The sequence below is a fragment of the Protopterus annectens genome, chromosome 1.part0 (genome assembly GCF_019279795.1).
Source record: "Protopterus annectens isolate FY-2018-M chromosome 1.part0, PAN1.0, whole genome shotgun sequence".
Classification (NCBI taxonomy): domain Eukaryota; kingdom Metazoa; phylum Chordata; order Ceratodontiformes; family Protopteridae; genus Protopterus; species Protopterus annectens.
Genome location: NC_056725.1, coordinates 508,729,976 through 508,747,328, shown reverse-complemented (window position 1 = coordinate 508,747,328; position 17,353 = coordinate 508,729,976). Strand labels below are relative to the sequence as shown.

General features: G+C 40.6%; 1 protein-coding gene across 4 annotated transcripts in view; it reads right to left on the bottom strand.

Annotated features, from left to right (window-relative positions):
- RNF8 (ring finger protein 8) overlaps window positions 1-16,073 on the bottom strand; it is a 656,229-nt gene extending 640,156 nt beyond the window's left edge. For 3 of the 4 annotated variants that reach the window (XM_044060956.1, XM_044060976.1, XM_044060984.1), the window contains exon 1: window positions 15,700-16,072. In XM_044060956.1, the coding sequence (XP_043916891.1) occupies window positions 15,700-15,903 (204 nt within the window). In that variant the 5' untranslated portion in view covers window positions 15,904-16,072. Of the gene's footprint in view, window positions 1-15,699 lie in introns of all 4 variants that reach the window. The other variant, XM_044060967.1, reaches the window with a different exon arrangement.
- Between the last annotated feature and the right edge of the window lie 1,280 nt (window positions 16,074-17,353).

Below are 17,353 nucleotides of genomic sequence, written 5' to 3'. Positions count from 1 at the left end.
TAAAAACATCCCAAAAATACCAAAATTTGTAAGAAAAAGAAACCATACTTATTTGAGAAAGATCTTACAACCTTTGTACAAAAGAATGAATTACAGAAGGGCACTTTTAAATGTAATTCATGTAAACAGTGTCCGTTTATGTTTAACGGAAAGGGAATATATTTGAAATCTAGAAAAATAAATATATCCTCACCAGGCCATTTTAATTGCAATACTAAAGGTGTTGTTTATCTTGGTGTTTGCCAACATTGTCTTTGCTTCCATGTTGGCAAGATAGAGAGAACATTAAGGAAAAGGGTGTACGAACACCTATACGAGATCAGCAAGAAAAAAGAAACTAATGCCTTTTACAAACACTCTTTGGTTTGTAAGGGCATTGATCTTAAATTTCTGGTGCTTGACCAAGTGGTTTGTAACGCAAGAGGTGGTGATTGGGAAACATCCCTTGAATACAGGGAATTGCTCTGGCAGTTAAAATTAAATGCTTCTAAATGGCCAGGGCTAAATGATTCCATTAGTATTAGTAGTGTTCTTAAAAACAGAAGAGCAAAGTTATAGGTGATAAGAAATTCGAAACTTGAAGATTGTATCATTAAACAATTTTAGTCAAATGGTTATTTAAATATTTTTTTAATATACATTTATATTAATGGAACATTGACACAGTAGTGAACAATAAGTAAGGTATAGGTTGATAAGGACATTTACTATTAAAGTATTTTATTATTCAACTATTTACTCATTTTTAGGTGATGGTATGTTTGTCTGTCATATTATTCCTGTTCTGGTTTATTTTTTATAACAATAAAGAAAGGTATTGATACAGTTCTGAATAATTTTTGATAAAATAACAGACATGTGATTTAGATTTTCTGCACAGTACCTCTGTTTAATATAGGTATTATTTATACCTGTAATTTATGGCCTATAATGATGAATATGTTTTTAAAAAAAAATTAAACGAACTGTTTAGGACATTGAAGCTATGTAGCTTTAAATTACTAAGTAGACAATTGATATGATGCTTAATGTTTTAATTATGTAATTAATGGCTTTATATAATATGTAAGACAGTATTGTAGTTCATCTTGAGAAAGCCTGGGAGAGCCCGGGTGAAAGCGCTTGATACAATTTTACTTTCGGAGCTGTGTTTTGGATTTAAAATATTGGATTCAAATAAAACTTTTTAATGATCTTGGGTCCTGTCGATCTTTCTGCTGTGGACTACGTGTTTTACCTGTGGTAATTTATTGAAACTTTTTTTCAATCGTTACTGGTCAACAAATTTCATAAACTCCAATAAAATGATCTACATTACACACCCTCAATCGACAGACTGGAAATCAATATCAGCAAAAACCAAACATGAGTTGTGGCTCATCACTGCTCGCTAAACAGAACTCTCAGCCAAAATCATCCCATAAAACAAAAATAAAAAAACTTAAAATCATTTCCATGACATCTAAACAGCTCATGTTCTTAAGAAAAAAAATCTTTAATAAACATTCCATAATGCACAATACGTAATCACTGAACATTTAAATGAACAAAAATCTCCGAGACTGTCTTCTGAAAATAATGTCATACAAAATTACTCTTAATCAAAGTTCAAATTCACAACACGGATTCCCCATTTTAAGTAACGGCCAGTCACAAAAGCCTGAATATCGCAAAACACACCTTCACAATAGATTAACCAGGTTACCCTGGACTGGTGTATATATAAAGCTTCAACCAATGGGGAACTTCAAATAACACCCATTTCCAGGTGGTTGCTAAATTAAACAATCTCTCAGAAAATGTCTTTGTACTAGGCTCATCGTGTTGCCCTGGACTGGTGCATGCGTAGATCTTCAGCCAATAAAAAGCTTCAAAGGCAACCTTTCCCAATTAGTTACCAAGTACATAGATCACCAATGAACATCATCTGTTGGAAGACCATCTCCAAAGAACACTCAATGATTTGTCTTTGCACATCTGCAAACTTTTGCAAAATCGTCCACCTTTTAACCTGATTTTTCAATAGTTTATCATGCAAATATAATGGACTAGTTCACTCTTAAGCTTAGCTGTTCATCTCACTGCTAAAAACAGTAGATTCAAAGAAACACAGAAATCCTTCTACCATACAAGTAACGGATATGCATATCAAAAGTGAAAAACATCCAAGATAGGAGATCAAGAATCCTTCTTGCTAAGTATCAAATTGATACACAAATTACCGGAGGCATACAAGTAAACAGTGTAGATGTTATGAAGTATAACGGTATATAACCAAAAGTCCTATCTAAATATTGGAGGTTAGCTATACTTGATCTAGAAAATATCTTCGCATGATGTTATTGTTTGGTGGAGCCTAGAAGGTCAATGAACAAATAGTATCACAGTCAAACACATGCCTAGAAATGCAATTAAGTAGCCTGAATGGCCATAGTACTTCAAGCTGGCATATAAAATTTCCACACAGTCACATTTCCTTGGGGAATCTCTGCCTTTTAAAAGCTGCCTTAATAGATAGTTATTCAAACCCAATGTCTTGTCCACTTGTAATTCAGCTATCCAAATAATTTGACCGTTCCATTCTATCAACAATACTGCCTCAACGAATGTCATCTTTTATCACCTTAGATGATAAATGATGCCCTGGGTTTAGCATAGTAGGTTTCACTAGGTGGCTCAATGTCTTACAGCCTGGTATCACTCATATGTTGAGAAATTCCTTCTTTAATTTGTCCATCAGTTTTCCAAACACAAAAACTACTGCATAAATTACTGATCGCTATGTACACAATATGCTTTGTTTTACAGTCTGCATAAGTGTGCAGACTACATCTTTTGTTTGTAACATGAACAAATTCATTATTAATTGATATGCACTTGCAAGTACAGCATGATCTGCATGGAAAAATACCAATTCTTCCCAATGTAATATTATTGGTGGAGTAAAATTGTAATATAGAGGTCTTAAATTCTTGTTTCTCTTAAGCATGAAGTGTGGAGTACAACCACCTACTTCTTTCAACTTGGAAGATCTTAAGTGACTAGCTGTTTTTGATATCACCACATATATAACTCACATCACTAAAGTTAATCCTATTTTGTTGAAGTCCGTGTCTGTCATTTCTGTGATAGTTGAGCTTGGTTGTTGCAACCCCGAAAAAAGAAAGAGTCACTCTTGACTCTCTTAAATTCTTAACCTCACATAACTTTCTCCAGCTCCTTGTTCTCAAAACTCTCACGCAAATTGTTGCAAAGTTTGTCCAATGCTCGTGTAAACTCCATTTCTCGTGTGCAGTCTCAAAATCCTCACGACTTGATTCCTCACTATACTATGAAAATTATGAGGATCATCCATGCTATTCCTGAATAAAATATTGTTCCTCCAACAATTTTTCCTATATAAAGCAGTAGTGAGCCTCCCTTTGGTATCCACGGAAATTTGCACATAAAAAAAAAAAAAAAAAAAATCAGTCTTACCATTGGAGTCATGTATTATAAAACTTAAAAACTCAGTCGTTTATTCCAAGTAATGGAGAAAAATCAGTAGTGTGTCTCGTACCTCCCCATAATAAAAACAAATCAATCAACAAAACATTTATAAAATTTAAGTGATGATAGGATTGCAATTGCTGAAAATAAAATTGGCCTCCCATTCTGCCAACACCAAGTTGGCATAACTATTTGAACATGGGGTGCCCATCGCAATGCTCCATCTCCGCCAGTACCTTTTCAAATACAAAAATGATTCTCCATGATCAAACTAGAAATCACAAATAAGTTCAGTCTTGCTCATCACAAAATCAGTATTCCTACCCATGAACTTTTTAAACAGTAGATATACCATAAGTATTTGGGATGACCGTAAAGAGCTACAGATGCAGAGTGCAATCACTAAAATAACATACATCTTCAGCACAATTGTTCTTAAAATCACATAGACACTGTAAAAATGTTGTCTCTTTTATAATTCAGACAAGAGTGATTTTAACTCTTGCTTTACATAGAGATGGATTCTGTCAACCATCCATTTCCCACAAAGATTGGGCGCATTGGTGAATTCTCACGGTTATGAATTTGTGGCAAACCAATAATCTTAGGGGTGACTGGATATTGTACAATGAAATTATAAACATCTTGTGAAATCCCTCCTGATTGAAACAAGGACAATAGCCAAGTTTTAAACTTTGGCAATCATATTATTCACTTGTAACCTATTGGTTTTAATAGAAGTATGGTCATCATGTAGCACGCGTCATTTTTTCCAAATACAGAGAGGAATCCATTATCACAACTCCACCACCCTTGTCTGCTGGTCTCACACTAATCTTCCCATTAGCTTTCAGTTGTCATAATGCCCATTCTTTAGAAAGGTTATGATAACTAAAATACTTAATGAATTCATAATAAAACTTGAGGAAGAAAAAAAAAAAAAAAAAAAAGTGTCCATAACTGGACTATTCTGTGGGATGAATACACTTGGTTTCCTCACATCATTCCAAACAATTCTGTTGTCACAACCATAAACTGTTCTCATTACCTTGCGAGCAAAGGGCTTTAAACTCAATACATCGTCGCTCAACACAGATATGCTAGCTGGAAGAAAACTCAAACCTCTATTTAATAATGCTTGTTGCTCAGATGCAACCTCACTTCTGGAGAGGCTGATCACTACAGATTCAATTTCTGATGCTGCTGGTTTTGCCATCCTGATCTTTCCATTCCATTGAACGTCTCCCCTTCCTCCTCCCTCTGCTCAACAATCTGATTCTCCCAGTATTCCATGATAGTTATCTACAAAGGGAGCCCTTTTGGGGAAAAAAAAAAAAAAAAAAAAAAAAAAACGAAGGAATGCCACTACTCTCTATAGATTTTGCTCCCAATTCATTCATGGTATATTGCTGTTTGAGTACATTATGTGCCATCGAATCATGTAAAGATGCATCTGGCATTGAGTTAAATGTCTGTCTCAATACTACTTTATCATAGGGTAAAGGAGTTTGATTCAATGTCCCTAGGTTTGTTATCAGTAGCAGTCCGAAGCCAAGCACAGATATGACCATTTTTGAAATATTTAAAGTCTCGTATCAATTTCTTGATCTTAATACATTCTAATTTGTTGTCATATGTTGATACATTCAAATACATTTCATCCAACCTTATGGTGTACATTTAAACTCAATTCCTTGTTGCAACTTATCTATTTCAATACGTTCTCTTTCTAACGGTGTAAAAAAAGTCAGTTAGCAAGCGTATATAATTGAATACCAGTTCCAAATTCAATGCTTGCCACTTAATAAGCAACTCAGAATATTTAATCGTTGTATGTCGGCATCAGTAGTACCCTCAGACCTCTTGGAATAATTTTTTAATGCAAACATGCCTCTCAACAGAGAGGTTGCCATTGATTGCTCTTCAATCTGTATAACATTCTCAAATTCTCTCACCTTCAGTAAAATATCATCCATCTCTGCCGGTTGCTCTTCAGCTGGCAATTCCCTTCCATATGGTACAAACACAAATGTGGATTGCATGTTGTTTTCAAATGTTTCCATAAAAGATGCAAATCCTTACTGGAAGCAGTCTTCGGATGGTAATCCAATTCCAATTCAGCCATACCTCAATCATTTCTTTCAGCCATGTACTTTTGTTCACAAGTAAATGTCCCAAATAAAAATCCAGAAATTCCAGGAACAAGAGTCAAAGAACAGCTGAGCGTGACAAATGCAACTAAGAAGTATAAAAAAATCTGCAGTCACTAGGTTGACAACAATACACATCCACTTTAAATAAATAAAACACTATAAAACTTCGGGAACGTAAAAAATAGTAAAAATATATAGAAAATACAATGAGCGCTTTCGGGTTCTTACAACCCTTCATCAATCTACCAAGGAATACATCATAAGGTAGAAGCGGTAGCCTTGTTATTGGTCAAATAGTCTCATAAGATCCAATAAAATTATCTACAATATTACATGTATTACTTAGGAGATTCATCACAGTCTCCCCTGCCTTGCATACCCCCCTCATATACACTGGTTTCCTTATCTTGAACTTGCCACACCATTAAAATTACATTTTTCCTCATACTTGGTTGTAGTCTCAACTTTTTCCTGCATTACTTCAATACATCCCTACTGTAATCATGTGGATTAAGCCAGAGGTCTCAGGCATTGGGTTCTAGGTGCTCTAAGCTGCCTTTTTATCAGATCTTTTGAGCTAATGATGGCCTGAACAAAAACTGTGGCTAAAGAAAGAAATTCATTCTCGCTCTCGAGGTTTTCCTGCATCCTTTCAATGTTCAGTAAACAGCCAAGACTGCACTATAACAACGGTGAAGGAAATAACAGTACTAAGCCAATAGTTTACAGGATGCATGGATCTCAGAAGCCATGCAGTACTAGATACTTCAAGGTGCATTTTACAGCTTCTCCCTAGCAAAAATCATGACCAAGAAAACAAATTCAGTCCGGTTTCTGTGCCAAGGAACTGTGCCCAAGACTTAACTATCAAAGCTGACAAAAATGCAGTTCATAATAAACTAACGATAAATGCTTTTAAAGATATATGAATCATACTAGCCCCCTCAAAAAAAAAAAAACACTTCCTCCATCTCTCTCTGATGTTAGAGTGGGATGAAAGTAAAGGAATAAATGGCAACAGTCACACATTTCAAGTTGCTGCTGTAACGCTTACCACACAGCTTGCGTCTTCACCTTCACCCCAAAAAGGCAAGCACCTTTTATGCATCCACCCGACAAACAGAACATAGTGACATACTGTAACTTAGCTGCCTGCATACACATCTGGTGTCAAGTGAAAAATGATCACAGTAACATATTCCACCCTGATGTTCCTAGACAGTACACTGCCCATACACAAGTGATCTCTTAATCAGATCTCAAGAGGTTGATACACAAGAATTAATGCCCACATTGTCACAGTTCCACGCAAGTAACCTGCTTTGTACATTTCTGAAGTTTGTGAGGAAAATTAAAGAAGCAACAACATTGTCCCCAGTCCCAAAAACGTACAGGTGTGTAAAGTCTTACACAACAGCAGATGTCCTTGCCTTCACTAGTGCAGTATTCTTAATACATATCTTCTACTGAAGACTCCTGTTGCTTTAAAAAAGGTATGCCGAATGTCATCCAAACACTCCTTGCGTAGCATGGGGACATTTAGGCCTACCATATTCTGAAATGACTGCTCCAGCAGGAACACCAGTCCAAGGAAGTCAAGACGTAATCTGTACATCCAGGAAGGCAAAGGACTAAGGGGAAGGAGGGAGGGATCGAATATTGCAGCAGTGAAGGTAAGGACACCCACCGTTACGGCAAGATTTTACACAACTGTACTATGTCCTTAAATTCACTGCTGCAGTAGTCTTCACATGTGGGAAAGTGCCAAAGCTCAAGAGGAAATGAGGGAGGGGAAAGGAACAGTACAGGCCCCTAAAAAACTAGTCCTAGCACTAGAGATACCATCCAACTTGTAGCACTTGGTAAAGGTATACACAGAAGTCCAGGTAACTGCTTCAAGAATAGAATTAGTATCTAAACACTTGAAAAAAAGCACCAGAAGAAACCAGAGTTCTGGCAGAATGAGCCCTTACTGAAGAGGGAATGGTCCTGCCATGCAAATTATCACAAAGAATTAGCCTTAGAAAAGAAAAAAATAAATCGATTGCTTGGATAGAGCAAGTCCCACAAATCTAGGATAAAAAAAAAAAAAAGAAAAGAAAAAATATACACAACTGTAAGATTTTCTAATAGCTTTAGTCTTATCCAAACAAACTAAGTTGCTCTGCACGTCCAAAAAATGCAGCACCCTCTCTTGTCTGTTTGTCGAGAGGGGGGGGGGGGGAGTAGACAGATTAATAGACTGTGATAGCTGAATAACCACCTTAGGGTAAGGACACTCTTGCCCACATCAAAGATCAAAAAAGGAGGACAAGCCATAAGGGCTTGCAACTCAGACATCTGTCTGGCAGAAGTAAGAGCTAACAAGAGAACAGTCTTCCAGGAACAATGCTACAAAGTGGCTGAAACAGTAGGCTTAAAGGAGCCTGAATCAACTTCCCCAAATGAAAATTAAGAACCGAGGGAGAAGAAACAGGCTTCCTGGGAGGTCCAACACTAAGGATGCCTAACCATTTCATATCAAATCTAGAAGCTAAAGGAGAAGAAAAAGGCAGACAAGCAGAGACAGCTGATGAGTGGGCCTTAATAGAAGGCCAAACCAGCATTGAGCAATTCACACAAATAAGAAACCAAAGGAACATCCACAGTAAGTGGGCCCAGGTTACGAGTGGGACACTAAACAGAAAACCTCTTCCATTTGGATAAGTAGGACTTCCTAGTAATAGGTTTCCTGGTCTCCTGCAGGACTTGCAGCATGTCCTTAGGATTTAGTTTCTTCATAGACAACTTTTTTCATATCACCCACAGTGTCAGATGAAGCGTGTACAGGTGGGGATGGATGAGAGAGCCCTTGTTTTGAGAAAGAAGATCCACCTGTGAAACAACTTGCGAGGACTCCCCCTGGCTAAATGCAGAAGAGGAGGGAACCATTGCTGTCGTGACCAAAAGATTGTCACCGACAAGATTTTGGGTGAATCCTGCTGAATTTTGAACAGGACTTTTGGAATGAGAGAAAGGGGAGGGAATGCATAAAGAAACATCCCAAAAAGGACACATCCACCTTCCACACCAGAGGACCTGGGACTCTGGCACAAAACAGAGGAAGTTGTCTGTTCAGAGGGGAGGCCAAAAGATCCATTTAAGGAGTACCCCCACTGGTGGATAATGTCCAGAAATACATCCTTGTGAAGCATACACTCATGGAACTGAGGTAAGGACCTGCTCAGGGTGTCTGCCACAACGTTCTGACCAGAAGGGATATACCTGCCTGAAGATACTTGACAGCAAGATTCCAGACTAGAAGTACAAACCGGCAAAGAAGATACAATCTCGTTACTCCCTGTTTGTTGATGGATACACCATACCACTGCAGTACTGTCAGTGAACACCTTGAGGGGACCTGGAGGAAAAAAAAAAAAAAATATGAAAGGCCCGAGGAGCCAGCAGAAGAGCTCTCATCTCTGACACGGATGTCCTCCTCCTGCTGATAAGGTGACCACTTCCCTTAAGCCAAATGTCACCCCCATCCCATGCCTGAAACATCTGTGAACAATTCTGAGGGGGATGACAAGGGATCCCTGGAATCAGAGACAACTGCTGAATCCACCAATGAAGTTCCTGTCAGTCAAGGAAGAAGAGTAACTTCAAATTCTAGACATGTGCATGTTGAAACTACATTTACTTCATAAACCACTGAAATTCTCGTGTGAAGTTTCGCCAGAGGGAGCATCAGAGTGGTGGATGCCACGAAACCCAGAGCTCTCAGAAACTCCCCAGCAGTAACGAAAGCAAAAAGAAGAAGAGTGTGAAAGAGAAAAATGAGAGTTAAGGCCTTTGGAGGGGACAGGGAAGCCAGCCAGCATTGGCACCATTTGAATCGTGCAACACAGGAAAAACATGACCATGAGAAGGAATCAGAGAAGACTTTTAGGAATTTACAGTGAACCCCAGACTCTGAAGAAGGGAAATGGCAAAATGAAGATTTTGGAAAAATGCCTCTGGAGATGACGCCCGACTTAACAGATCATCCACATAAGGAAATATTTGAATCCCTTGAAGCCTGCAAAAAGCAATCACAGGAGCAAGGCATTTCGTGAACACCCTTGGGACAGCAGAAAAGCCAAGGGGCAAAGCAGAGAGCTGAAAATGACAGGAAGCAAGAGAGAGAAATGCAAACACTTCCTGAAAGAGAGGATGGATCGGAATATGGCGATAGGCATCCTTGAGATCCAGAGTCACCATACAGGCCTGAGGGAGCAAGGGAGGAACAATATCCGAAAGGAAGGCACTTTTTAGAAAAGCATTTAGAAGAGATAGGTCTAGATTAGGTCTCCAAGTGCCCTCTTTCTTGGGCACTAGAAACAGTGTGGAGTAGAACCCTTTCCCCCTTTGAGACACAGACACCTCTTGAATAGTACCCACAGTCAAGAGATTTTGAAGAACCTCTGGGAAAAGGGGAAGCTGCCGCTAAGTAGATTGAGGAATGCTCATAAAAGGAAGATGGATTTCCACATCATGAAGTACCCCTGACAAATGACTGACAGAACCCAAGAATCCTGAGGGATCTGAACCCAAACAGGAAGAGAAATGTGGCTGGGAAGAGACGGATTGCCATACAGCATCTGGTTTGTCTGGAAAGGAAGGCTTTGGAGCCCCTGAAAACTGAGAAGCCTTAGCAGGAAGAGCCCATTTGCCACTCTTACCTTTAGTTGAATGGCAGGACAGCATACAAACAAAGGCATGCTTAGCACAGTAGTTTCTCTGAAATTTATGTACAGGAGAAAAACACGTTTAAGTTCATAGGTTCATACTAGGCTATCTGCCCTAGGGCATTTATAAGCCTAGCCAGAGTGTGTGTGGCTTTCACCACCCCTTAGGATGAGAATACTATACCCATTAGTTTGCTGTGCCTCTGTCCAGCAGTGATACAGAGATGATTCCCGGGGTAAACCTACGATCTCCCATCCACTCGTCAAGATTTCTCTTGAACAGAGTCAGTGAGGGGCTCTGCCTCACATGGACTGGGATTCTGTTCCATAGTGTAGGGAGTCTCTGGGTGATGAATCTGTCCCTCCAGCACGTCCTATTTATATCCGTGTTGAGGTTTAAGTCTCTTGCTCTCGTGGCTCTGGTGGATTTGGATTTTTTGAGGTGGAGCATGTCCATTAATTCCGGGTTGGACATGGCCTTGTATGTCAAGCACAGATCACCTCTGAGCAGATGGTATGCGACTGAATAGAGCTGGAGTTTCTTCAGTCGGGCATCGTATGACATATGTTTGAGCCCCTTTATCCTTTTGGTGAGGAACTTTTGGGGTCTTTCCAACTGCTGCAGGTGTCGGGTAAGGTACATTCCGAATGGGGCGTTGTACTCAATCATTGGTCTGATAAGTGAAGAGTACAGGGGTACAATGACCTCTCCTGATCTGGATGTGAATCCCTTCATGATCAGGTGGGCAATGTAGAAGGTCTTCCTAACCACTTTGGCAATGTGAGTGTCAAAATAGAGGTTACTGTCAACTTGGGTCCCCAAGTCCCTGATAGGTGTTCCCACCTATGTGGTAATTAGGGGTTACCTTGTTTTTCCCAAAGGGTATGACTATACATTTTTTGGCATTTAGCTTAAGGCCATGGCTCTGGCACCAGTTATCCATTTCTATGAGACCTTTCTGGAGGATGTCTGTGTCTGATGGAGTGTCAATTATGGTGCCCAGTTTGCAGTCATCTGCAAATTTTGTCAGCCACAATCCCCCTATGTTTGCCTGCACTTCAGAAAAATAAATGCCGAACAAGAGGGGGCCCAGGACTGAGCCCTGTGGGACACCACTCGTGACCGGCTTAGAGTCTGACATGGCACCAGCAACTCTAACCCTGTGTGTTCTGTCCTTGAGCCAGTTTGCAACCCATCTTGTGACATATGGGTTTACATCTAAGCTGGTGAGCTTTTCTATGATGCCCGAGTGGGGTATTGTGTTGAACGCTTTTGCTAGGTCAAGGTAGGCTGTGTGAACTGCCTTACCCTCATCAATGGCCTTAATGACTGTTTCGAAAAAGTCGACCAAGTTCAAGAGGCAGGATCTGCCCTTGACAAAGCCAAATTGGGTAGGATCCAGTGCCTGTAGGTCCCCAATGTCTTTATTTATGAGTTCCATTATGATCCTCTCCATAGCTTTGCAGATAAGGCTCGTCAAGCTTATGGGGCGGTAATTTCCAGGGTCCGTAGAAGCACCGCCTTTGTGGAGTGGGACCACAGTTGCCGTACGCCATTCTCTGGGTACGTATCCTGTAGTAAGGCTAAGATTAAACAGCAGCCTTATGTGTGGGTTTAGTTCCTCATTGAGTTCGTGTAGCACACAGCCGGGGACACCGTCCGGTCCCATTGATGCTGTGTTTTTCGCTTTAGAGAGAGCAGCTCTCACCTGGGCATCTGAGATGTTTGGGAGGCTAGACTCTGGTGGGATAGATATTTCTCCTTTTGGGGGGGGGGGAATTTGCACTGAACCTGTCTGCCAGTATGTTGGCAATGTCTGTGGGTTCAGTGATTTTTTTATCATTTTGGACTAATTCTGAGCATATCTGGGAGTTTCCACCCAGGTTTCTAACATAGCTAAAGAAGGCTTTAGGATTGTCTTTTGTGTCATTAGCGATTTTTCTCTCAAAGTTGGCCTTGGATGATTTTATGAGTGATCGTAGTTTTTTGCTAGTTCTTGTAAGTCCTTACCCTTATCCCGAAGAGACTTAGAACAAGCCAGCAGCAGCTTCCCCAAACAAAAGTTTAGAATCCAGAGGAGCATCCCATCAACTTAGCCTTAATATCATCAGGTAGATGTTAAACTCTAAGCCAAGAATACCTCATCACTGAGCCAAAAACAGCAGCCGTAGAAGATGCATCTGCTGCATCATAACTGCATTTAACAGAATGACAGATGACTTGAGAGGAATTACCCTCAAAGAGTCTGGAAAATCAGAAAAAAGTTGACAGGTCTGAGAAAGAAGAGTCAACATATACCTAGATATACAGGTCTGATAATTAATAGCCATAAAAGCTAGGGTAGCAAAAATGTAAACCTTCTTACACAGCCTTTCCACAGCTCTGCTGTCCTTGTCAGAAAGCAATAACTTGGGAGAAGGAAGCAATTGAGACTGCTTATCAGATGCTACGGACACTAGAGAGGGATTAACAGCAAGACATTTATAAACAAAACAATCATCAGGCACCCTATAAAACCTGTCAAGTTTCTTGAGGGTAGGGGGCAAAGAAATAGGTGCATGACAGACAATAGAAAAAGCATCCAGCAAAACAGCTAAAATAGGAGGAACAGCTGCAGGCTTAGGAGATTCCAAATGCAGCAACTCATGGTACCTCTTATGGAGAGACCCGAGCATAACCTCACTTAAAATCCATCAACCTAGAAAGTGTGGCCTCAAAGGAAATTTCCTCAAAAGGAACATCAGGACTAACAGATTCCTCCTCCTTTGACCCATAATCCAAAGGAGAAGAAATTCGAGCAGGATAAGTCAGGGACTCATCATCAGAATCACTCATCCACAGGAAGAATCCTGTTCTCTAGGCCTTTTAAAGAGAGTAAAGGACAACGGAAGAGCAGGAAGACAGACCCCCTGAGGAAGCTTTAAAAGGACATTAGAGCAGTAAACAGCCCACGTAAAGGCCTGCCAGTCACTAGGTGGATCCCTAGAAGCAGGACAAACACGTTTTAAGTTAGTTTCTTTAAAGGAAAATCCCCTCTGAGAAGACTCAGACCCGCCAGCTGGAGCTTCACCAACCTCCAACATGATTACAGCAGAGAAAGCCAACAACACAGCTGGGCAAGCCTCCGGGTTTGCACTGACTTCGGGAAAACCCCCTGGCAGAGGCTGGACAGCAGAAGCGTCCAGACTGAACCTTTTTCACTTTCTTCCCCAACAGCCGATTCTCAGGTCAGGAAATTCCTTCCATTGTATCTTTAGCAAGAAGCTTATGATGCTGGTTCTCAACATACAAGGTAAGGGAAGAAAGTCTACTGTGAAGGGTTTCTGTGACGAATGCCTAACAAATTGAACAAGACTTTGGTCATGAGAAAGACAAAGAGACAATTATCGTGGCAGTCTTTATCGGGAATCTGTCGCCCACACTTGGCATTTACCCTTCCTGGATGACATTGACCTCAAGGAGCACAAGACAAGAAGAGACAAACCCCCCAATGGAGCACTTAACTGCAACTGTAAAGAAGTCAAATAAGCATACGTGATTACTGCAAAACAAAATGCGCTCAGCTGGCAGAAAACGGACGCAGGTAAACAGACCAACAGTGAAAAGACTTTTGAAATGGCAGCAAAGAAGTTCTGACTATGGCAGGCCTGGATGTCACTTTTATGCCCTACACTACACAAGGAGCATTTGGGTGATGTTCAGTGTACCTATAAATCAACAGGAGTCTGGTAGATATGTCAGGCTTCCACAGCAAGGAATCCCATCCATTAAGAATACTGCAGCACTGACTGTCAGGACAGTTATAGTGATCTAAAATAAACACCCCTGAGATTTGACTGAGAAGAGAATTTAAAAAATAAATCTCACTACTCACACAAAATAGTAGCCTTCTGTGCACACCGCTGAGCAAAGTTAGTTGTAGAAAATGTGAATCCAAGGCAAAAGCCCTCACTAAGCTTGTGCTAAAATCCACTTCTACAACTGGCGGTATGGAGGCCACAAGGGACTAGATGCACTGCAATGCATTAGGCCTTATTTTTGGAGAGAATGATTTGCAGGGAAATGAGCAAAAATATATGCTTATTGAGCACCTTTCTGAAAAGTGCTCAACAAGCTTTTGTCAAGCAACTCTTACTACATTAGATCATTCAGCTGTCACCACAACAAAGTTATGGGAATCCGTTAACTCATACGGATTTTAAGTGTGACTGAACTGCTGGTCTAAATGAATTTCAATAACTTCCTACTACTCTTTTAAGATGGTTGCTTTCTGTATAGGAACATTAAATGTGTTACAACACTACCGCATTTTTTTCTCCAACATTTGGAGGTTCATGGCTACAGGATGACATGCCAAACCATACAGTTGCATCAATACCTTTATTTGTAATGTTCTATTAAATATCTGCAGTCATTCCAAATACAACTCATGTTTACACTATATACATCTTATGGCACAGGCACGATTATAGAAAATTAAAGTGCCATTTTTAAAAACCATTAAGTGCATCTTTTGCCCTGTGACCCCCCCCCTCCCCCCATTCAGCAACTTCCAACACCTCTGTAGGCATGTATTGATCAATATTACATTCCAATAACTATATGTACAGTTAAAACTTTACAACTGAAAATTTACACATTTTCTATCCGTTCAGTTTTTTGTCCCCCAGATGTGAACTGTGGAGTTCCCTAAATTAAATTTGTTAATCATCTCAATCAATAACCCTATCTACAAGATTCCCTTCTCTCCAAGTTAGGCATTGCACCTCATCACTCCCTGCATTTAAATTCTCCCAAAAAACAAGGAAAAAACACAAAAATGCCCATTTGATGAGGGGTATACAACCCATAATGTAAGTACCACCAACGTCTCAACTGTAAACGGTCATATAAATCATCATTATCTAATATAGGGTTGCCACCTTTTCAAATGCCAGAAGTGGGACATTGTTGGTGCAAATGTCAGATTTTGCAGGGCGAAGCACACCCACGGTCAGTACAAAGGACAGAACTTCACTCCTTTGCCTAAATAAAAGCTTATACTTTTAGCATTTTAGTTCCTTACTCCGTTTCTTACAACATTTGGGTGGTGTTTCATACACAGAATAACTGGTTTATGCAACTATTACATAAAATATAGGAACTAATTTTGTCCTAAAATCTCAGGACATTTGCCATTTTTACAAATTTTTTGCAGGACACAACTGCCCAAAGAGGGACTGTCCCTCGCAAAGTGGGACGGGTGGCAACCCTAATCTAGTATTGTAAATGAAACGGCGATAGGTTGACAGACATTCCCACAGACAAGTACCCACAAACCCAAAAATCTTAAAATGAACGTATTAACCTCAGTGTTGTCCGGCAGTAACAGCCAGTCTCGTTCCAAACCTACTCGGCGCAGGCACCAGACCACTTTCCCTAAAGGCCGCCAATGGGATGCCGCTTCAGACTCCAAAACTACAGCCTCTTCAACCCTATTAGCATGCTGCTGTTTCTTGCGAATGACTACTTCTGTCTCAGTTTTCCCAGCCATCGTTTGTCTCTTTACCATCCCCTGTCCGGCTTTCAAAAAAACTGAATTCCCAAAGTACACGCGCCATCCACACAGAATGAAACAGTAGTGTCCACAATCTTACACAAAGCCAAATAAATCGAGCACCGAATCATTGGGTGGATGAAAGGCAGCACTAATAGAACGGAGATACTGAAACAAACCTGTAATACGATTCCGATGAAATGGGGCAACCGTAGAAACGTCACTCACGTTGTTAGTCATCCCTCTCAACTTAAACATTTTCGCAGACTGTCCAGATTTTTAAGTTCATAGGTAGATACTAGGCTATCTGCCCTAGGGCATTTATAAGCCTAGCCAGAGTATTTGGCTTCCACCTGTGCCCCTGTAAAGTAGGTCACAGAAGGTACCCTTTTAAGATAAGTTTACTGTGCCTCTGTCTAGCAGGGACACAGAAGAGATCCCAGGGGTGAATTTGCGATTTCCCATTCACGCGTCCAGATTTTGCTTGAAGAGGGTCAGCAAGGGGCTATGTCTAACATGAACTGGGATTCTTTTCCAGAGTGATGGGAGCCTCTGGGAAATGAATCTGTCCCTCCAGCATGTCCTATTTATTTTTGTGCTGGGGTTTAGGTCCCTGGAGCGTGTAGCTCTAAGAGACTTGGATTTTTTAAGGTGGAGCATGTCCATTAATTCTGGGTTTGACATGGCTTTGTACGTCAGGCATAGATCGCCTCTGAGTAGGTGGTAAGCAGCTGAGTAGAGCTGGAGTTTCTTTAGTCAAGCTGCATAGGACATCTGTTTGTAGCCCATGATCCTCTTGGTGAGGCACTTTTGGGGTCTCTCCAGTTGCTGCAGGTGTCGGGTAAGGTACATCCCAAAAGGGGCATTGTATTCAATTATGGGCCTGATGAGTGACGAGTAGAGGGGCACAATGACCTCTCTTGATCTAGATGCGAACCCTTTCATGATAAGGTGGGCTGTATAGAAGGTCTTTCTAACCACTTTGGCAACATGATTATCAAAGGAGAGATTACTATCTACGTTGGTCCCCAAATCTCTAATTACTTCTTCCATACTTAATGGATTACCACCTATGTGGTAATTTGTGGGCACCTTGTTTTTCCCAAAGGGGATGACTATGCACTTTTTAGCATTTAGCTTGAGGCCGTGGCTCTGGCACCAAGCATCTGTCTCTGTGAGACCCTTTTGGAAGATGCTTGTGTCAGCTAGAGATTTGATTATGGCCCCCAGTTTGCAGTCATCTGCGAACTTTGTCAGCCATAATCCCCCCGTGTTAGCCTGAACCTCAGAGAAGTATATACCGAACAAGAGAGGTCCCAGAACTGAGCCCTGTGGGACACTACTTGTAACTAGTTTGGATTCGGACATGGCACCTGTGATTCTGACCATGTGGGTTCTATCTCTGAGCCAGTTTGCAACCCATCTTGTGATATAGGGGTTGATATTTAAGCTAGTAAGCTTATTT